General features: G+C 43.3%; 1 protein-coding gene across 3 annotated transcripts in view; it reads right to left on the bottom strand.

Moving 5' to 3' along the window:
• Positions 1 to 22,616, bottom strand: part of GLMN (glomulin, FKBP associated protein) — a 71,000-nt gene that overhangs the window by 5,485 nt on the left and 42,899 nt on the right. For all 3 annotated transcript variants that reach the window (XM_029617685.1, XM_029617684.1, XM_029617683.1), the window contains 7 exons: positions 21,715 to 21,745; positions 21,266 to 21,355; positions 18,295 to 18,336; positions 18,142 to 18,215; positions 17,746 to 17,830; positions 7,469 to 7,578; positions 6,842 to 6,905 (listed from right to left, as the gene is read on the bottom strand). In XM_029617685.1, coding sequence (XP_029473545.1) covers positions 6,842 to 6,905; positions 7,469 to 7,578; positions 17,746 to 17,830; positions 18,142 to 18,215; positions 18,295 to 18,336; positions 21,266 to 21,355; positions 21,715 to 21,745 — 496 coding nt within the window. The remainder of the gene's footprint in view (positions 1 to 6,841; positions 6,906 to 7,468; positions 7,579 to 17,745; positions 17,831 to 18,141; positions 18,216 to 18,294; positions 18,337 to 21,265; positions 21,356 to 21,714; positions 21,746 to 22,616) is intronic.

Here is a 22,616-nt window from a genome sequence, read left to right as displayed (position 1 = left end):
GATACCTATTGCATCAGCATAGCCCAGATGAGTATTGTTCTTGTACCTAATACAATAGTTCATCAGCCCTCTGATCCCTCTAGGGGCCAATCTATCCTTATTGATTCAAGAAGAGGTTCATCTGAACCTCCTTTATCTCAGCTTGACAGCCTGGATGTTGAATGCTCACACTTCGCCTCACTTTCCTTACACAAAGAAGTGGAAGACATGCTAGTATTTGCAGGAAGCCCTAAATGAGAAGGGCTTACAGCTTTAAATGGAAATGGTTCTCATTCTGATGTCAACAAAGCTCCCTGGACTTGCTCACATGCAAACCATGGGAGCTGATCCAGTACTTGTTTTGACTTTCCTCTTCAAGACTCATTATCTCATCAGTCAAGGTGCATCTCAATGTCATAGCAGCCTACCATGTTCAGGTAGATAGTAAACTGATTTCCACTCATCCTTTAGTGTCAAAGTTTATGAAAAACATGTGGCAGACTAAATCTTTGGTGGCTAAACCCTCTGTTCCCTGGAATCTTAATGCTGACCTGGCTCAGCTAATGATGCCACCCTTTAAGCCATTTAAGTCAGCTTCTTTGACGTTTCTTACATGTTAGGTATTATTCCTTATGGTGATCACATCAGCAACAAGAGTCAGTGAGCTTCAGGCATTAGTGCATTACTCTCCTTATATCAAATTCTTCCATTATAGAGTGATGCTTCACACCCACCTAAAGTTCCTTCTAAAAGTGGTATCAACTTTTCATATAAATCAAGCCATCATGTAACCGAGTTTTTTGCAAGGCCATATGTACATGGAAGTGAAAAAAGCCCCTCATTCCTTAAACTATAAGACCGCCTTGGCTTACTACCGATGGAGAACTCAGCCACACTGTCAGGCTTCCCAACTATTCGTCTCTTACGATCCTGTTGGGGCATAGCAATTGCCAAACATACACTATTAAATTGGCTAGCAAACTGTATTGGGCATTGTTATATATTCACTGGTGTCCAGATTACAGACTCAGGATTCATCAAGTAAGAATCATGGCTGCATCAATGAGCCATGCCCATTGAAAAAATCTGCAAAACTGCAACTTGGCTGTCAGTACACACTTTCACATCCTATTTCTGTCAGGATAAGTAGTTTTGCATAAACTGTTCTCCATGGTGCGGTCCGGGTTGCTCTTCACCCTATCTTACAATGTGTTTATAAATATTGTTTGCTTGTAACCAATATATACATGCAAAGTATATACACGAATCTTTATGCTTCTAAAGCATTAGATATGTATCGCAATTATGTCACCTATATTTACCATTGTTTGTGACAGCAAATGCAGCATTTAGATGGTGTTTAATGTATTTTACAGTAGTTCTCCTTTATCAGTAGCTTCTTTTATTATCATCATCGTTTTTATTTCACGTTCTTCCACCAGATGATTTTAGAGCATGTTGCAAGGGTTCTATTTCCCTTCCACCCCCGCCATCAATATAGATAGCAGTGCTGGTGCTGCATCTAAGTGAAGTATCTTGGTAATTGTTTAAGGGTAGTAACCGCCATAATAAGCAAGCTACTCCCATGCTTGTTTACCCAGCCTGTACAATTCAGTCTTTATTGGTTTTTATCTGAATATAAATCCTCTTTTCTTCATCCCCCCTGCCATTGAAGCAGTGAGCTGCGCTGGATATGTATTCCAAGTGAAGTATCAGGCTTAATTGATTCTGGGTAGTAACCACTGTAACAAGCAAGCTACTCCCCCCTGCTTTTTTGTGGATGCAAATATATTTTTCCACAGTTCCTCTTGCCGTTGAAGCATACAGCAATGTTGGTGTTGCATTAACTGTGTGTATGTTTATTGAATAAGGATATTAATCTCCAGGTAGTAGCCGTCATTCCCATAAGCCACTGCTATGCCTCTTCTCTTCATTCACATCCTCTAGACTTTATGGATCCACAGTGTTTATCCCACGCCCCTTTGAAATCCTTCCCAGTTTTGATCTTCACCACTTCCTCCGGAAGGGCGTTCCAGGCATCCACCACCCTCTCCGCAAAAAAATACTTCCTGACATTGGTTCTGAGTCTTCCTCCCTGGAGCTTCAAACCCCTGGTTCTGCTGATTTTTTTCTGATGGAAAAGGTTTGTTGTTGTCTTTGGATCATTAAAACCTTTCAAGTATCTGAAAGTCTGTATCATATCACCTCTGCTCCTCCTTTCCTCCAGGGTGTACATATTTAGATTCTTCAATCTCTCCTCATAAGTCATTTGATGAAGACCATCCACCTTATGTTCAGTGAGTCGAGTCTTAATGCAATGTTTAGTGCTTCCAATATAGATCTTTTGACATGGGCACTATAAAAAATAAACCACAAAAGAAGAAAGGCAATTTGTAGCCCCCCAAAAATTAATGATTTTTCCTGAATTGGGATGAATCCACTGAGTTCCAATAATGCTAAGAGCTCAAAAACTGCAATGGCCACATACATTATGCAACAGAACTGACAAAGGGAAGTTCTGAATGAACTATAAAATCCCGAATACTCCTTCCTCTTTTGTAAGATGTTATTAGTCGTTCCAAACAAATAGTATGTAGAGATAACACATGCCAATATTTATGAATAATTGACAATAGTAGGTGCAAAATGAGAATACTGTAATGCGCATACTAGAGGTGCCGATTCAGTAGATTGTCTATCTAAGAGAAGCCAAGTTCTTTCGGCATGAGAGACTCTCTTAAATGCCTCGACTCACTGAACAAAACAGTTTTATCTATACTCGGAAGATGCAAGCTCCTAAGGCAGTGCATTGTGTAGAACAGAATCATTTATTTGTGGATCTTAGGTGGGGGATCCTTGAACAGACTGGCGATACCATAAGAAGAAAGAACCGCATTGCTCAGTTAAATCTTTGTGAACAATTTTGGATTTTCTTTTTTAATTCAGTCACTCCTTATGGCCTTAATCTTGAAATTGACTGGTAGACTCTGATTTAACTAAGTTAATTTTGAAATCGGATTTTCTGAGTTGCTACCTTTAATTTAGCTTAGTATATAAAGGATTACCGGAGATTATCTCACAATCACTTCCGGTTAATTCTTTTGTGACAAACTTTGCATTTGTGGGTAAGGCTATGCAACCTTTCATTTTGCTGTGTTACATTGAATCAATATCCGTTTGTGCTTTAACTCGCATGTGAAATTTATTATATAGTCTTGGCACTTATATCTAATGGATTCCTTTTTATATTTTTTAGTAATAATCACTTTATATTAAATGGTGCACTGTGACGCTATCAGAAGAATCCTCACCCCCGATGCAGGTTTCCGAAACATGGCCCAAGTCGGGGTTCTTTGCCTCACTTTTTGAATTATTGAGACTAAGTATTTTGTTTTGCAAATCTTAAAAAAGAGAAAAAAATGCACTTTGGCTGATGATTAATTACAAGGAAATGAAGGTTTGATTTCTTGCCAGAAGTGCCTACCACATTGATGGTATCTATTTTGCATAATGAAGATATTGTGATTTATAGAGAAAAAAGAAACATGTTTTAGCAGTGTTTTGGACATATGTAGAGAAAAAGAAAGTAGAACTGAAGATACAGGCTGGGGAAATGGGAGGAGGGCAGTGTTATCCACAGAAATAGAGAGAGGGGAGTTGAGTTTAGTGGGAAAAGATAAAGAAGTTCTCTCTTGGTCATGGTAAAGTTTAATGTGGTGGTAGGACATCCAGTCAGCAATGCCAGACAAGTAGGCTGAGATTTGGGGTGAAATTTCTGGTGTTAAGGTAAATCTGTGTGTCATCAGCAAAAAGATGGTCGGGTAGATTTTTAAAAATTGCTCGTTCGCGTACTTTTGTTTGCGCACCAGGCGCAAACAAAAGTACGCTGGATTTTATAAGATACGTGCGTAGCCGCGCGTATCTTATAAAATCCAGGATCGGCGCGCGCAAGGCTGCCGATTTTGGGCAGCCTGCACGCGCCGAGCCGCACAGCCTGCCTCCGTTCCCTCCGAGGCCGCTCCGAAATCGGAGCGGCCTCAGAGAGAACTTACTTTTGCCTTCCCCTCACCTTCCCCACCCCTCCGGCCCTATCTAAACCCCCCCCCCACCTATATCCATGGATTTACACCTGCCGGAGGCAGACGTAAATCCGCGCTCGCCAGCGGGCTGCTGGCGCGCCGAGACCCGACCCAGGGGCAGTTCCGGAGGCGCGGCCACGCCCCCGGAACGCCCCCGGGCCGGCGCCACACCCCCAGGCCTGCTCCCCAAACGTCGTACCACGCCCCCCAAACGTGGCGTCACTCGGCGACGCCCCCCCAACAGCGGATTTTAAACCCCCTGCTCGCGTAAATCCAGCCGGATTTATGCGAGCAGGGGGTTTAAAATCCGCCCCGGTATTAAAAGGAATGGGAAGAAATCAGAGCACCAAGAAAACAAGTTTAGAGAGAGTAAAGATGAGGTCCCAAAACAGAGCCCTAAGGCATACTAACTGATGGTGGGATAAAGATGGAGGAGGATCCACCAGAGTATACGCTAAAAATGCAATGAGAGACATAAATAGAGAACCAAGAAAGAATGAGATGATTATGCATGAGATAAATTTGTATATGCTGGATCTGCAATGCATACAGATTTCTCATGTATATTCATTGTGGATGAGCGGAAAGCCCGACTGGCTCTGGGGTGCCCAGGACAGGTTTGAGAAGTCATAATGTGAGACTACTTGGGAGAAGACCAAATTCTTTTGTGATTAATTCTTATTTATTTTACCTGTGGAAGTGGGGACTTAGTATTGTCCAACCTATCTGCAGGATAAAGTATGCATGTTGAACAGTGAACATATTTTTACTCGCAGAGCAAAGGAAGAGGAGAGAGGAACCTATCTGCATAGTTTCTAACTGAAAAATTGCCCTCAGAGAAGGCAAGCACAATCTCTGTGGGTAATTTTTCTGAGGGCAATAATCAAAGCAGCAGCTTGTGCAGGCTTTTGCTTAGATTACGGGTTCAAACTTCATAGGTTAAAGTACCCGTGGAGTTTGCACTAATGTGGACAGTTTTGATTATTTTCCCCTTGAAGTTCTTTCATTTCTCCATACTAGTTGTCACCTGTTTATTTCATTATTTCTTTTCTAGGTCACTCTGTATGTGTACTAGGACTGATTCAGGGATTCTCAAATCTGGTCCTTGAGAGCCACAAATGGGCCTGATTTTCAGAATATGGATGGTCAATGATTATATATTTTGCATATACTTGGTCCAAGAACAGAATTAATTTGCATATTTGATTATTCTGAAAATCAAACATGTTTTTTAGTCTTGTGGTCAGAATTGAAAACCCTGCTTGAGTTCCTTTGCCTCTCCCTGTCCAAAATCCTTCCAATCTTACTCTCTATGATATGCTCTCTTTGTGAGCACTTACTTCATTATGTATCTCCCTTCCTCTTCTTCTCTCAGTCATCTTTCCCTAACCCTGGGGCATCTTCCCATCTAGCACCTTGAAGGTCCTTTTCCCTCACAATCCCTCCCCCTAGTCTCTTTTTTTCAGTCCCTCCCTATTGACCTTCTCTTCTTCCTACCAAACTATATATTCCCTCCTTTCATCTGGTCAGCAACTTCTTCTCTAATCCATTCCCTTGCCCATGTCTGCAGGAGCATATGATTCCCCAGAATCAGACAAGCCCATCCTCAGCAGCTCACTCCTTCCCCAGGGACCAGATCTCTCCTACCCCAGCAACTCCCTACACCCCCTGGAACCAAACCCATGTTATTCAAAGAAGCCCTTCTAGCTCTCCTCTTACCATTCTCCTCCCTCCTCTCTTCAACTGATCATTCCAGTTGCTAAGCATGCCTCCTCCTCATCCTCCCTTGTGTACCGGTCACTTTTTTTTGGCTCCTCTATTGAAATCTGTGGGACAGACTCCACCTGGCTGCTAAAATGATAGCCTCTTTGCACAGCTTTGATATCCTGTCCCCTCTGCTCACCTGCAATTCTAGATCTTGTGGTTTTTCTGGGATGTGCATTCCAGCCTTCTGTGGGTATATGCACCTTCCAGTTGCTGCAGCTCAGTAGAGGCGCGCATATACTCTTAGACTTCAGATTAAAGCACCGTTCTTAAGTTTGTAACTTGTACACTCTACGGTAAAATTACTTTACTGGCCTTTTCTTCTTTCCAGCTTGTTGCAAGCTTCCAAGTTCTCGCCCCCTGTTGATTGTAACTTTGACTTATTCCTGCTTTGGTTATCTTTCGTTTACGTGAATTTGTTACTCTAGTTTTTTCCCTTTGTTAAACTGTAAACCGATCCGATATGGTAATCTACTATGAAGGTCGGTATATAAAATTGTTAAATAAATAAAAATAAATATACATAGCTTCCCGGTGTTGCAGCCGCACAGCTTCATTTCCTCCAATCTGCCAGGGCCTCACAATTTTAGTGTTTTGCAGCCCAGCTGTGTGCAGCTTCCAGTTCTGCAGCTCCTCCCATGTTCTGCAGCCCTATTGGGTCTGGGTAGTTCCTGCACCACATATTCTTTCCCCCCTCTGGGAATGTTAATTTGATCTATGATTGTTTTGTCCTCTTATTTTGGAAGATAGCCAACCCAGGGTAAGATCTCTACCTTGAGCCGGGCTTGAGCCTTTAGTGGATCACCTAACTCTAGCTGTAAATTTGCAAAGAAACCTCTTTCATAACAGCAACTATTATATATATATATATATATATATAATCCAAATAAGCAGCAAATCATCATAATCTTTAGAATTTCATTGATATGCCTTTCAGAAAGTAACTCAGCTGAAGTTCTGTAATTCACAATGTCTGTGGTAGAATACAGATTATAGTCATACAGACCCCTGACACTTACTTGATTCTCATGTTCTGGGTCCTTTATAATTAAATATCTCAATAGGTTCAGAGCAGCCATTATCCTGTGTGTCAGAAGCATAATTGGTTATCTATGTACCTTTTAAATGATTTAAAAAATAATAATTAACACACTAGAAACAGCAACAGCCTGTGAAAGCAAGTTTGACAGCATGGTTTAGTGTAATATTAACAAGTCACATCCTAAATTCATTTGCAGAGAATGTGAGAAATTTTGTTTAAATAGAAACATCATCAGTGCTCCTACTGACATCATAAACACCTTCTAAAGATATTTCAACTGTAGGCTCATGAATGGTATCAGATGGATAGAATAGATAATCAAGTGTCCTCTAGTAATCCCCATGATCAAATAAAGTGTAGGCTTCCCCATACTGCCATGACAATATGCCTCAACCCTGCTCTGAATGACCACCTGGAAGCCTGAAGAAACAATAAGAAATCCTTCCTTCCTCTGGATGATTACTTTAGCTTTCACTTGATGGATGCAACAGCCTGATACTGCTGTTGCAAACAATGCCTATAATTGGCTTTTAAGAAAACCCATTAGAAGGTTTAGAATTGAGCCTATGGAAAAAGAGCCTCTATTGGTATGGTGATGACTCACCTGTCAGAATTCTGCAGCAGATCGGTTTCCGTGCCTTCTGGAAGCGAGAGCACTGTACGGAGAAGAGGAATTAATCGTGGTCCTGAAAACCACTTACTGCCATGTCTGCTCTGAAAATCAATAGCAAGATGGGAGAATGATAAATATTTATTTAAAATTACTTCTATCCTGCACCCTCCAAAGTTTGGGGTGGATTACATGAACAATTGTAAAAGCAACAAACAAAAAATTTACATACAATAAAATCAGTAGTAGCCTGCAAAGTTCTCTGCAAAAAGAAAGCAGAGTTGCTTACCTGTAAAAGGTGTTCTCCTAGGACAGCAGGATGTTAGTCCTTACACATGGGTGACATCATCATATGGAGCCCGGCAAGGAAAACTTATGCCCTATACCACATGTCCACGCAGGGTCCCTCTTCAGTCTCGTAACATAGAATTACGATAAAATAAAATAATAAACGATAGGAGAAACCCAACTCTGCAGAGTGGCCGGCAGGTTTCATGAGGACTAACATCCTGCTGTCCTAGGAGAACACCTGTTTCAGGTAAGCAACTCTGCTTTCTCCTAGGACAAGCAGGATGGTAGTCTCATACATGGGTGAATCCCTAGCTACAGGCTGCTCTCCAACTCAAAAGGGGACCAACAAGCACCAACTAGGTGCTAACGGGCACAACAGTGCTGTTGGGTAACAGAGGGGGAAGACAGCCTGAACCCAAACAATGGGCCCTAGGCAGGGATAGTTGGGTTTTACATCTTAAAGAGATTCCGGAGGACAGAATGGCTGAATCTACTGTCATGTCAGCCATCGCTATCCAAACAATAGTGTAATGCGAATGTGTGGAGAGAACTCCATGTCACAGCCTTGCAGATCTCCTCCACAGGAACTGCCCGCAAGTGGGCCACAGACATTGCCATGGCTTTGACAGAATGAGCCTTGACATGACTCCCAAGATGCAGTCCCGCCTGGGCATAACAGAAGGAGATGAAATCTGCTAGCCAATTGGATAGTGTCTGTTTGGCAACGGCAACTCCCAATCTATTCTGTCAAAAGAAATGAAAAGTTGGGTGGACTGTCTATGGGCTTCTGTCCACTCCAGGTAGAAGGTTAAGGCTCTCTTGCAATCCAAAGTGTGTAGTGTTTGCCTTGGTGCGAACGGGGCCTGGGAAAGAATGTTGGCAGGACAATTAACTGGTTAAGATGGAAATCATCACCACCTTAGGCAGGAACTTAGGGTGCATGTGCAAGACCACTCTTATCATGATAAAACTTGGTATAAGGTGGATAAGTGACTGCCACCAAAAATATGATCTTCTAGGTTAGTACTTCAGGTCACAGGTGTGCAGCAGCTCAAAAGTAACTTTCACCAACTGAGCTAGCACCACGTTGAGGTCCCAAGACAAGAGCGGGAGGTCTCAGGGAATGCATCAACTGAAGCAGGCCCTGCATGAAGCATACAACTATAGGCTGTATAGAGCTAGGTGTATCATCCACACCTTGGTGGTATGCTCCAATTGCACTTAGATGAAATCTAACGGAGCTGGTTTTTAGGCCAGTCTCCGACAGGTGCAGAAGGTAGTTAAACAGTTTTTGTGTGAGGCAGGAGAAAGGATCAAGGGCCTTTTGCTCAAACCACAAGGAAAGCCTCCTCCACTTCAGTCAATAGCACTTTCTAGTGGAAGGCTTGCGAGAAGCTATGAGAACCTGAGACACATCTTTGGAAAGATCCAGCGGCTGCAGAATCAGCCTCTCAACATCCAGGCTGTAAGTGACAGGGCCTGGAGGTTGGAATGCTGCAGCCTACCCTGATCCTGTGTGATGAGATCTGGGGAAGTCCCCGACTGATCGGTTTCTGGAGGGACAACTCCCGGAGGAGTGTAAGCCAGACCTGTCTTGGCCAATGAAGGGGCTATGAGGATCATAGTCCCTCGGTCCTCTTGAAACTTCAGGAGAGTCTTTGTTACTAGAGGACACGGAGGATACGCATATAGAAGACCCTTGCCCCAATAGGGAGCAAAGGCGTCCGAAGCTGGTCCGCCATCTGAACTGTACAGGGAGCAGAACTGAGTCACCTTCCTGTACTGAGGGATGTGAACAAGTCCACGTCTAGGTTCCCCCAGAGGCGGAAGAGCCAATTTGCCACCCCCTGGTTCAGCGACCACTAGTGGGACCTAAAAGCTCGGCTCAGTCTGGCTGCTATCACGTTTTCCGTTCCGGCCAGATACAAGGCCTGGAGCACCATCCCATGGATCAGGACAACTTTGTTGGACAGCAGATCTCTGAAAGCCTATAGAGCATACCTGATCGCTCGGCACTCCAGGAAGTCGATTTGACATTGTGCTTCCTGGGTGGACCACAGACCCGAGTGCAGAGCCCATTTAAATGAGCACCCCACCAGTTTGGGTTGGGGGAGTTTAGAAAGATAGTCCCTGCTCCAAATGCAAGAGAACCCACCACCAGGACAAGGAGTCCCAGAGAAGGAGTGATGCGAATGTGAGCCTGGAGTTCCTGGGTGTCCTGGCGTCACTGCGACCTCAAGGTCCATTGGGCTCTGCACATGTGTAAATGTGCGAAGGGAGTAACATGGACGGTTGTGGCAATGTGGCCCAACGGCCTTAACATGTGCCGAGCTGATACCTGCTGGCTCTGTTGAATCACCTCAGTTATGGACGCCAAAGTATTGCCCTGGAGTGTGGCAGAAAGGCTTTTGCCTGAGCCATGTCTAGCAGGGCTCCTATGACGTCCAATTGAGGTGATGGGCTGAGATGGGACTCCGGGTAGTTGATGATGAACCCTAGTGACTCCAACACCCTAGTGACTCCAACATCCGCCTGAGAGATGTTCTTGACCAGCCAATCCTCCAGATAGGAGAAAACATGCACTCCCAGTCTGCAGAGGTGCATCCTCTCCATAGCCAGGCACTTTGTAAAGACACGTGGGGCTGATGCTAGTGCGAACAGTAACACTCTGTACTGGAAGTGCTGTTTTCCCACCACAAATCCAAGATAGTTCCTATGACTTGGGAAGATTTCAATATGGGTGTACGTGTCCTTTAAATTGAGGGAGCACAACCAGACCCCTTTTTGCAGGAGGGGAATTAGGGTGCCCAGGGAAACCATCTTGAACTTTTCTCTTTTTAGAAACTTATTCAAGGCCCTCAGGTCTAGGATGGGATGAAGTCCCCCTGTTCTGTTTGGAATCAGGAAGTACCAGGAGTAGGATCCCTGCCCCCTTTGCCTTGGGTGGGACAGGTTCGAACATTCTGGCTGTTAAAAGGGCAGAGAACTCCCTTAACAGTACCTCCTGATGCACTAGCGGCCCCCAAAACGGGCATGGAGGAGAATTTGGCGGGACACCCAGTAGATTTAATCGGTACCCTTGAAGGATGATGGACAGAACCCACTGGTCCAAGGCTATACTGGGCCACCAATTTTCGAAGAACTGTGGCCTGCCCCTGACCAGGGGGTCTCGGGTATGGGTGGTTGGCTTATGCTCCCTATGATCCAGTCAAAACACTGTCCCTGGATTTGGCTGGGATGCCGGTTGGGGCTTGGGGGCTCACTGCTGTCTGGGATGGCCGTGGGAGCTCTGTGAACAGGCACAAGGGGGCCGGAGGGCAGTACTTCCTCTGGCGGTAGAAAGATCTCCTCTTACCCTGTCTCACAGATCTCCTGGCTGAGGAAGGCTGGTCCAAGTGCTGGAGGAGAGATCTGGAGGGTCTCATGGTGATCCCGCAACATTACGTCCCTCACATTGTCTCCGAATAGATTCTTTCCAGTACATGGCAGGTCAGCAAGTCTTTCCTGTACCTCCAGTCGGAGATCTGAGGCCTGCAACCATGCTATTCTGCGGGTGCAGACTCCCACTGTGGAAACTCTTGCTACTATCTCAAAAACTTTGTAGGTGGAACGCACCTCGTGTTTTCCACACTCCAGACCCTGATGCACCAGCTACAGAAAGGTGTTAGCCGCTAGGCTGCCTCCTGCACCTGCTTCCAAAGGTTGTGAGAGTACTGGATCATATAGAGCTGGTAGGAAGCAATGTGGGCAATAAGCATCACCCCCTAAAAGACCAACCACTACCGATTGGTATGCCAGCTGATGCTTTTCGAATCCGGTAGCCTGTTGAACGAAGTAAACCCGTCCACCTTGCTATTTACAGGAGGTACTCTGAGGGGGTGCTCCCAAATCGCCAACAGCAACTCCTTAAAGATTTTGTGCACTGGGACTGCCACAATCTCTTTAGGTATTAAAGAAACTCAGAATAGCTGAAAATCAGAATCAGTCAAAATACAAAATCAATCCAGCTATATAGGGAACTCTATGAGACACTTACTTTGCAACCGTCATACGTAGCCGCAGTAGAATGATGGCTTATAATATCAAGCCCTTGCAACTCTGGGCTTGAATAATCATAGGTTGCTGTGAGTGTTTAGAATGCAAACATTGTGTAACCACTACTAATGTCTGCACACCGCTTTCCACCAGTTGGGTAAATGATATCTTACGTCCTGAAGTGCTCGCTCCAACACAGCAGTGTTTCGGAGTGTAGACTCCTTCCTCAGGGAACTTCAGGGAGGTAGTTGACTGGTGCAATTCTGTGTGGAAATGCAATTATGAAGAGTTCTGAAAAAATGCCAAAAGGCTATTAATATGACAAATGGCTGAGATTTGGAAGAAAAAACATAAACTTACTGTGAAATGATAATTGTGGTCAGTCAAATAGCGGTGAATAACACTGGCTGAGATCGCTGAAACAACATGAAAGGGCAGCACAATTGGGGTGCAGGGAAATTTCCTTTACAGATGAATTTATACATGTAGAATAAAAAATCTTTAATGAATTAGAAAGTCATTATTGCGATGCCCAAGTAAAAACTTACGTGCCCCAAGAAGTGAGCAGCCTTGCCGTGATGCTTGCCGCTGAAATGACAGCGATCCGCGGGCAAAAAACGCCGGTTTTAAAGGGGACCTGTCGACTGAAAAGGTTGAGGCAGGAAATGACGTTCCAGATTCCAAATTTGGTGCTGCCCATATTAGGTGAATGACGTGTATGGGGAATACTAGCCCAGCTGAAATCCATATTTGGGCTCTGACGTCATGCGGCGGCCATTTTGAGTGTAATAGCCCTCCTGAAATCCATATTTGGGCACTGACATCATGCGGCGGCCATTTTGAATTAGTAGCCCTACTGAAATCCATATTTGGGCACTGACACGATATATTGACACGATATATTGACGATATATTCTTCATCTGGACTCATACAGAAGAACACCTGCTCCAGTTTCACCACTGGCTCAATCACATCGATCCTCATCTAAAGTTCAGCATTGTTTACGACCAGCATTCACTAGCATTTTTGGACATTAAGATCATGAAGGACTCACAAGGCATTAGTACCACGCTGTTTCGGAAACCCACAGACCGTAACAATTACCTTCGCTTTCAGAGCCATCACCCCAGGAAATTTAAAGAGGGGTTACCCGTGGGTCAATTTTTCAGACTCCGAAGACTATGTTCAGACATTGGAGACTTCCACTTACAGGCCGGACATCTTCGTGACAGGTTTCTAGAAAGGGGATATCCCGCCCGAGTTATACGCAGAGCCTATAAAAGGGCCACTTTCTCTGATAGAACCCAACTACTCCAGTACAAACATTGTAATGAATCTCCCAGTATCATCTGCGTTTTACCATATACAGACCTCACCACACAAATTAAAAAAGCAATCATGAATAATTGGCATGTTCTTAGTCCTCATTCTCTGTTTCATGAACCTCCGATGTTCGCATACTCTCGAGGTCACAACATCAAGCAAAAGGTAGTTAGAGCTGCCCCTAGTTCACAAACTGGCCCCTCATTTGGGCTATTCTTAACCTGTGGGAAATGTTCCTGTTGCAGCCAAGCTATGACTGGTTCCTATTGGACTGATCCACAAACAGGATTGCAGATTATCCACAGACACAATGTTAATTGCAACACTGATTTTGTAATTTATGTATTACAGTGTCCTTGCAACAAAGTCTACATTGGACGTACACGACGCAAGATTCGCATTCGATTAGTTGAACACCGCAGTAGGATCAATAATCAAGATATTAAAGCACCCATAGTTCAACACAGCTTGGCTCACACACATACATTTGATGAATACAAATGGGCTATTTTGGAACACATTCCCCATCATTGGAGAGGAGGCGATAGAACATCCCAGCTTAATTTTAAGGAAAATCGCTGGATCTTTCTATTACGCTCCACTGAACCACTGGGGCTAAATGAAAGAGTGGAATGGTTTTCTCTAGTTTAATCACCTAGCAAGGGTGTTCCCTTAATTATTCCGTTTTTTTAGATCTTGAGATTATGGTCCTTAACATCCAGTGATGTATTCCTTTTACTCACTTTTCAATCAAATATGTCATTTCTGAGCACGGCCATCCTTTCAAACCCCACTATTCTGTTGTTTAGAAGACAATGCAGGGTTAGGAAGTCCCTCTCACATTTATGGGATTCCCCACCCGCGGCACTTTATATTTTGAATGCAATTTATAATCTTCTTGTTTCAAAATGGCCGCCGCATGATGTCAGTGCCCAAATATGGATTTCAGTAGGGCTACTAATTCAAAATGGCCGCCGCATGATGTCAGTGCCCAAATATGGATTTCAGGAGGGCTATTACACTCAAAATGGCCGCCGCATGACGTCAGAGCCCAAATATGGATTTCAGCTGGGCTAGTATTCCCCATACACGTCATTCACCTAATATGGGCAGCACCAAATTTGGAATCTGGAACGTCATTTCCTGCCTCAACCTTTTCAGTCGACAGGTCCCCTTTAAAACCGGCGTTTTTGCCCGCGGATCGCTGTCATTTCAGCGGCAAGCATCACGGCAAGGCTGCTCACTTCTTGGGGCACGTAAGTTTTTACTTGGGCATCGCAATAATGACTTTCTAATTCATTAAAGATTTTTTATTCTACATGTATAAATTCATCTGTAAAGGAAATTTCCCTGCACCCCAATTGTGCTGCCCTTTCATGTTGTTTCAGCGATCTCAGCCAGTGTTATTCACCGCTATTTGACTGACCACAATTATCATTTCACAGTAAGTTTATGTTTTTTCTTCCAAATCTCAGCCATTTGTCATATTAATAGCCTTTTGGCATTTTTTCAGAACTCTTCATAATTGCATTTCCACACAGAATTGCACCAGTCAACTACCTCCCTGAAGTTCCCTGAGGAAGGAGTCTACACTCCGAAACACTGCTGTGTTGGAGCGAGCACTTCAGGACGTAAGATATCATTTACCCAACTGGTGGAAAGCGGTGTGCAGACATTAGTAGTGGTTACACAATGTTTGCATTCTAAACACTCACAGCAACCTATGATTATTCAAGCCCAGAGTTGCAAGGGCTTGATATTATAAGCCATCATTCTACTGCGGCTACGTATGACGGTTGCAAAGTAAGTGTCTCATAGAGTTCCCTATATAGCTGGATTGATTTTGTATTTTGACAATCTCTTTAGGAACATCCACAAACTGGAGGATTTCCAGCATCCTGTGTCTGGCATCCTCTTCAGTCATCAACTGAAACAGGATGGCCTCAGCTATCACCCGAACAAAACCTGCAAAGGTCAGGTCCTCAGAAGGAGACCTCCTCTGCTCCTCAGGAGGAGCCGGTTCTGAGGGAAGACCCTCCATGTCTTCTGAGGAGGATTCTGCAGTGTCCTCCCCCCCAGGGCTAATACAGGGCCTCATCCTCACTGAAATCCACAGGGGATGAGACCCTGGGTGTTTGGCTTTAATCCAGAGGCCTAGGCACCGGTGGCACTGGTGCTGGCCATGGCAAAGCTGGATGGTGGGCTTCAGGCTGCAGTGTCAGTGCTTGATGAAGCCTCCTCCTCGGAGGAACTAGCAATGATCACTGCATCAGGTGGGGGGAGCATAGGTGCCCCGCCAGGCATCGATGGTCCCCCAGGAACTGGCACCAGCTGGGTCAGTAACACTCCGATGAGCACATTGAGATCTCCAGTAGCGGTTCCAACAGGGAGAGCGTGGGCACTGGTGCCGTTGGTACCACTAGCTCAATGCCCCACAGCGCCTGATCGACCAGTGCCCGCGCTCTCCCTGTTGGAACCGCTACTGGAGATCTCAATGTGCTCATCGGAGTGTTACTGACCCAGCTGGTGCCAGTTCCTGGGGGACCATCGATGCCTGGCACTCCAACTCCTCCTCAAAAGTTGCTGATGCCAAAACAAACTGGGAGGCAGGAACATAAGAAATTGCCATGCTGGGTCAGACCAAGGGTCCATCAAGCCCAGCATCCTGTTTCCAACAGAGGCCAAAACCAGGCCACAAGAACCTGGCAATTACCCAAACACTAAGAAGATCCCATGCTACTGATGCAATTAATAGCAGTGGCTATTCCCTAAGTAAAATTGATTAATAGCCATTAATGGACTTCTCCTCCAAGAACTTATCCAAACCTTTTTTTGAACCCAGCTACACTAACTGCACTAACCACATCCTCTGGCAACAAATTCCAGAGTTTTAAGGTGCGTTGAGTGAAAAAGAATTTTCTCTGATTAGTCTTAAATGTGTTACTTGCTAACTTCATGGAATGCCCCCTAGTCCTTCTATTATTCAAAAGTGTAAATAACCGAGTCACATCAACTCGTTCAAGACCTCTCATGATCTTAAAGACCTCTATCATATCCCCCCTCAGCAGTCTAATCCTATTTTCTTCAGATGAATCCTTCTTCCAATTTTTGAAGGATGTGGCCAGGTCCTCCTCAGAGTCCCGAGGTGGATCAGCGACTGATACCAGGTCTGATGGGGACCGTCGCAGACCCCTGGCATTGATGGAGGATAGGCACTCCTCGCCACGGGGTTGCTTCAGGGACATCATGGCAAGCACCAACCCGAGCCCTGCACCGTGCATCGAAGGCGACCAGTGCTGATGCTTCCTCGGCTTCCCTTGGTGCTCAGCCCGGTCTTTCCCTGATGCCAAGGACAAAGAAGAACCCGATGTCCTTTACCTGGAAGAGACCAACAGGGGCCAGTCCCCGGCGCCCCTATCTGCAAGCGGCATCGATGGAGTGGAAGGCCCCACTGATATTGATAGCTTGGGGTCCTTTGGTGCAGCTTCATGGTCCTTTGGCATCTAGCCACCGATGCTGATGGCTCGGACTTTCTCGCCCCAAAGAGCTTCTCCATCTTCTCGAAGCAAGCACGACGTCCCTTTGGAGTCATTTGGTCACACAAATGGCACTCCTGGATGTCATGCGATGCCCCCAGGCAGAGGATACACACATCATTTGGGTCCGTAATGGACATTGTCCTTGGGCATGGAGGGCACTGACAAATAGCTGACGAGGCCATGATGACATGAATTGAAGGGGCAAAAATGACAATGGAGGCGGCGGGCGATGGGACGCCAGCGGGCACTGAGGCACCGTCGCCATGGGGGAACAGAAGCGAAAGAAAACTTACCGAACTGCCGAAAAACCTAAGATACAGGGGAACCAAGAGGGACCCGCATGTGGGAAAAATCCGAAAACAATCGGTGAAAAGTTTTCCAAATACTTTTTTTTTTAAAAGAAAGAACACAAGCTCACTAACTGCGAGGCAAAAACTCCGTGGAAAAAAAAAAAGAGACTGAACAGGGGACCCTGTGTGGACGCATGGTATACTCAGTGTACCCAGTCAAAGTTCTAGAAACTTTGACATAAGTTTTCTGTGCCAGCTCCATCCTATGATGTCACCCATGTATGAGGACTACCATCCTGCTTGTCCTAGGAGAAACTAATTTTCTGTTTGGAAGATCTGAGTAAACAGATACATTTTTAGAGCCTTATTTAATTCTTTGTGGTTTGAAATGGATCATATTTATAGCAGGATGGAGTTCCAGACTGTTAGTCCTGCAATGGAAAAAGCTCTTTCCCGTGTGATGGCAAGACCTAGTATCTTTTTACAGCTGGAGTACAATACCATGTTCGGTTATCCTCAAGCATGAGGTAAATAAACAGTGAGTGAAAGAATTTAAAGTACACAAACTACATAAAGAGCAAAGATGGCTTCAGAAGATGCCGTATTTTTCCATGTCAACATTTGCTAAGTACCACTGATCTTTTACTTTTAGGGGAATGAATAACTGATGCAGACTGGAACAGAGAAACTTCTCAATATATAATGTCTGAGAAAGCAGTAACATCTAAGAGGTATCTTATGCTCATTCTAGGTTTCAAAACGTAAGCCAGAACTGCCTGAATATGTTCTCACCTTTAGTGATAAATCTATCTGGTTCTTGATGTTTTGAATGATGTATCCTTCCACACCTGCATGATTACTTGTCTTTAACAAACACCTTGAAAGCAAAGCATTAACACAGTTTAATACATCGCCCTATTATCACTTGAAATTAAAGTGGGAAGCCAAATGTTAGTGTACAGTTTATTTCAAGTTTCTTTTGCTTTGGTTGGGGTGGGATGTTGGGGGGAGTATGTTTTGGCAAATATTTCTGTTCATCTCGTTTACACTAGCATGAAATTGATTTATGTTGAAAATTTACTATACATTTTGTATCTTGTCATTTTTGGTGTATTTCTCTTGATAAATTTATACATAAAGTTGCAGTTGCTTCCAGCAGTTTCACAAGGCGGCAAATGCATACAGTACCTGAACAACTTATATTTTCCTTCTGCATCAAACTTGTCTACGTATAGTTGTAATATGTTTAAACTTTTCTTTCTCTAGAAGAAAGAAAAAGTTATGTAAACAAGCTGTATAAATACATTAACATTGGTATTTTTATCACAAATCTGTTCATACCAGATGCTCAATAGGACACAGAGTCATCACTTTCACCAAATCCTGCCAAAGATGAGAACACACAAGTTTACACAAATTGAACAAATATAGGTAAAAAAGCAGGTCAAATATTATATCAGGATACTATGCAACTTAAAGAAGTGCTTTGGGCAATCAATGATAGGAAAGCAGTATATAAATGATTATAAACAATAAGTACATTTTAGTACAATAGTTTAGGCCCACATAAATGTTGGGTTCATGATAAATTTGAAACTAACATAAACAGAGGCTTATTTTGATTAAGAACATAAGATATGCCATACTGGGTCAAATCAAGGGTCCATCAAGCCCAGTATCCTGTCTCCAACAATGGCCAATCCAAGTCACAAATACCTGGTAAGTACCGAAACATTAAATAGATTCCATGCTACTAATGCTGGCAACAAGCAGTGGCTATTCCCTATTGATTAATAGCAGGTTATGGAAGTCTCTCCAGGAACTTATCCAAACCTTTTTTTAAATTGAACTATACTAGCTACCTTAACCACATCCTCTGGCAACGAATTCTAGAGCTTGATTGTATGTATAATATGTATAATACTTGACAGTGTATTTGTCTAATATATTTCTCTATTTAACTTTTGTTTAAAAAGTTCTATTTATCTGTTTGTTCAAAAAGTTATTCGTTACATGTAATTGCTCCCAAGCAAACCTTTCAATAGTTCTCTGTAAACCGATTTGATTTGCATATAATGTAAGAAGACCGCTATATAAAAAACATAAATAAATAAATAAATGTTGAGTGACAAAGAATTTTCTCAGATTCATTTTAAATATGCTACTTGCTAACTTCATGGAGTTCCCCCTAGTCCTTGTATTATCCAAAAGAGTAAATAACCATTTCATATTTACCCATTCATGTCCTTTCATGATTTTTAGACCTCTCTCATATCCCCCCTCAGACATCTCTTCTCCAAACTGAAAAGTCCTAACCTCTTCATCTTTTCCTCAAAGGGGAGCAGTTCCATGCCCTTTATCATTTTGGTTGCCCTTCTTTGTACTTTCTCCAGTTCAACTACATCTTTTTTGAGATGCGGCGACCAGGATTGCACACAGTATTCAAGGTGCGTTCTAACCAGTGAGTGAAACAGAGGCATTATGATATCCTCCCTTTTATTTGCCATTCCCTTCCTAATAATTCCTAACATTCCGTTTGGTTGTTTGACTGTCGTAGCACATTGAGCTGGTGATTTCCATGTATAATCAACCATGATGCCCAGATCTTTTTCCTGTGTGGTAACTCCTAAAATGGAACCTAACTTTGTGTAGTTACAGCATGGGTTATTTTTCCCTATATGCATCACCTTGCACTTGTGCACATTATACTTCATCTGCCATACAGACACCCAATCTTCCAGTCTTGCAATATCCGCTTGTAATTTATCACAATCCATTTGTGATTTAACTACTCTGAATAATTTTGTGTCATCTGCAGATTTGATCACCTCACTCATCGTACCTCTTTCCCCGCTTGTGGCACTTTTCGGGATCTTCCCTAGATCTTTCAAGGGGAAAAAGGGTCCAGCCCTTTGGATTACAAAAGTCTATTTACTAGCCTGTAAAGCCATCCTTGCGGCATGGAGGAAGTCGGAGGGGCTATCCTTAACATACTGGCACTCATCCATACTACATCTGCTAACACTGGAAACTTTGGCCTGCAGTCACCTATCGATACGGACTAGGAGGGCTATCAATGCAGTAACATTGAAATCATCGGTTCAGTGTGCTGCGGCAGTCAAAAAAGCAAACGGAATGTTGGGAATTATTAGAAAAGGAATGGTGAATAAAACGGAAAATGTCATAATGCCTCTGTTTCGCTCCATGGTGAGACCGCACCTTGAATACTGTGTACAATTCTGGTTGCCGCATCTCAAAAAAGATATAATTGCGATGGAGAAGGTACAGAGAAGGGCTACCAAAATGATAAGGGGAATGGAACAGCTCCCCTATGAGGAAAGACTAAAGAGGTTAGGACTTTTCAGCTTGGAGAAGAGACGGCTAAGGGGGGATATGATAGAGATGTTTAAAATCATGAGAGGTCTAGAATGGGTAGATGTGAATCGGTTATTTACTCTTTCGGATAGTAGAAAGACTAGGGGGCACTCCATGAAGTTAGCATGGGGCACATTTAAAACTAATCAGAGAAAGTTCTTTTTTACTCAACGCACAATTAAACTCTGGAATTTGTTGCCAGAGGATGTGGTTAGTGCAGTTAGTATAGCTGTGTTTAAAAAAGGATTGGATAAATTCTTGGAGGAGAAGTCCATTACCTGCTATTAAGTTCACTTAGAGAATAGCCACTGCCATTAGCAATGGTAACATGGAATAGACTTAGTTTTTGGGTACTTGCCAGGTTCTTATGGCCTGGATTGGCCACTGTTGGAAAAAGGATGCTGGGCTTGATGGACCCTTGGTCTGACCCAGTATGGCATTTTCTTATGTTCTTATAAATATATTAAAAAGTACTGGTCCAAGTACAGATCCCTGAGGTACTCCTGTTTAACCTTTTTCCACTGTGAAATAGACCATTTAATCCTACTCTCTATTTCCTGTCTTTTAACTAGCTTGCAATCCACAAAAGGACATCGCCTCCTATCCCATGACTTTTTAGTTTTCTTAGAAGCCTCTCGTTAGGGACTTTGTCAAATGCCTTCTGAAAATCCAAATACACCACATCTACTGATTCACCTTTATCCACATCTTGACCCCCTTCTAGTCATTAATTCAAATTTTGTCATGTTCTGATCACTATTGCCAAGTGGCCCCACCACCACTACCTCTCTCACCAAGCTCTCGCTAAAAACATAAGTCAATTCATTGCTTAAAGTAATTTATATACTGCTGCAGTCTACAGTGCCAAAACAATTCTAGGGCCAAACCTCTAGAGCTCCACAAGAATTATTTCCCCTGATATTGTATGATACCTTACTTCTGGCACACTCAGAAAGCTTTTGATTTCCAAGTACTGGTGAAGCAGGCTATAATCTTCCACTCTCAATAAGCTGTTTTCAAACAAATCCTGCAAAGGAAAATGCACTGTTTCACAGTTTATACATTATGTTACAATGAACAATATTATTACTACCAAACTTTTCTTACATACCTTACCATCATGTCATTGAAAATGTATTACAACAAATTGACAGTAACATTATCAAGTAAAGCACATAAAACCATTTAACAAAAATGCTTATAATCAGAAAAAAAAATCATAAATAATTCTATACATAAATAGATACATATATAATTCATCTGTTATTATAAATATCAACCATACATCGCAAACTGATGGCATCTTCCAAAACTAAATAAAATCCCATGAGATCACACCCACAATTAATCAGATCATCTTTTCCTCACAGGATAGTAGACACTTACAAGTCCTTTAGATAACATGGATTCTTCTGTCCTGCAAGAAGAAATTAAGGAATTATATATTAATAAATACCTTTTTAGACTGTTTTCAGAAAGATTACTGTTCAATAAAAAGCAGATGGTTTGACAATATTAAAAGATGTTTTCTGTGGTATATGGATTTGTTAGAACAGATGTGATCTCTACAATAAGGAGCACTGCAAGTAAAGCGAGTTTGCTTACCTGTAAACAAGGTTCTCTATAGACAGCAGGATGAATTAGCCATTATGCGTGAATAATGTCATCACAATGCCAACATGGATTCAGCTCTCTGAACTCAATAAAGACTTTACTGAGCATACGCAGAGTTCCCATGCACCCGCTGCATGAGCCTCTCAGTCTCTTCCAAAGTTTAAGCTTTAGCAAAGTAGGTTGAAAGGAATTTAGTATGGTTAATTCATCCTGCTACAGAGAACCCTGTTTCCAAGCAGGCATGAATTAGCCATAATGCATGGGGGAGTCCCAAGCTGAGAGTTTTACTGCAGAGCAATCTACCAGGTGGAACATGGACAACTAAGTGAACAGGAACTTAGAATGAACTGATCCCACTTCTTCCCCTTTCAATTCGTGAAGGGACTCCCCTCGAGGAGAAGAACCCACCACCTCATGGTGAGGACTTGCTCTCACTGCTGAAAGCTTTTGAGAAGAGGTTATGTACTAGTGGTAGAAAAATGTCCTCCATCTTGAACAGGACCCTCCCTCTCTAGTCTTCAGGGCTTAAGGAGGCAAAGAGATTCTTCACTAGCGCCAACAGTTGATCTTCCCCTGGCTGAGGGGAACCTCTGTGCTGCCTGCCACTAATCGTAGTTTGGTCCTGGACCATCCTCAAGTGCTACATGCCTCTGACCCTAGTTTTGCCCGGGATC

Source organism: Rhinatrema bivittatum, chromosome 10 (assembly GCF_901001135.1).
Source record: "Rhinatrema bivittatum chromosome 10, aRhiBiv1.1, whole genome shotgun sequence".
Lineage (NCBI taxonomy): Eukaryota > Metazoa > Chordata > Amphibia > Gymnophiona > Rhinatrematidae > Rhinatrema > Rhinatrema bivittatum.
This window is presented reverse-complemented; position numbering and strand designations above follow the sequence as displayed.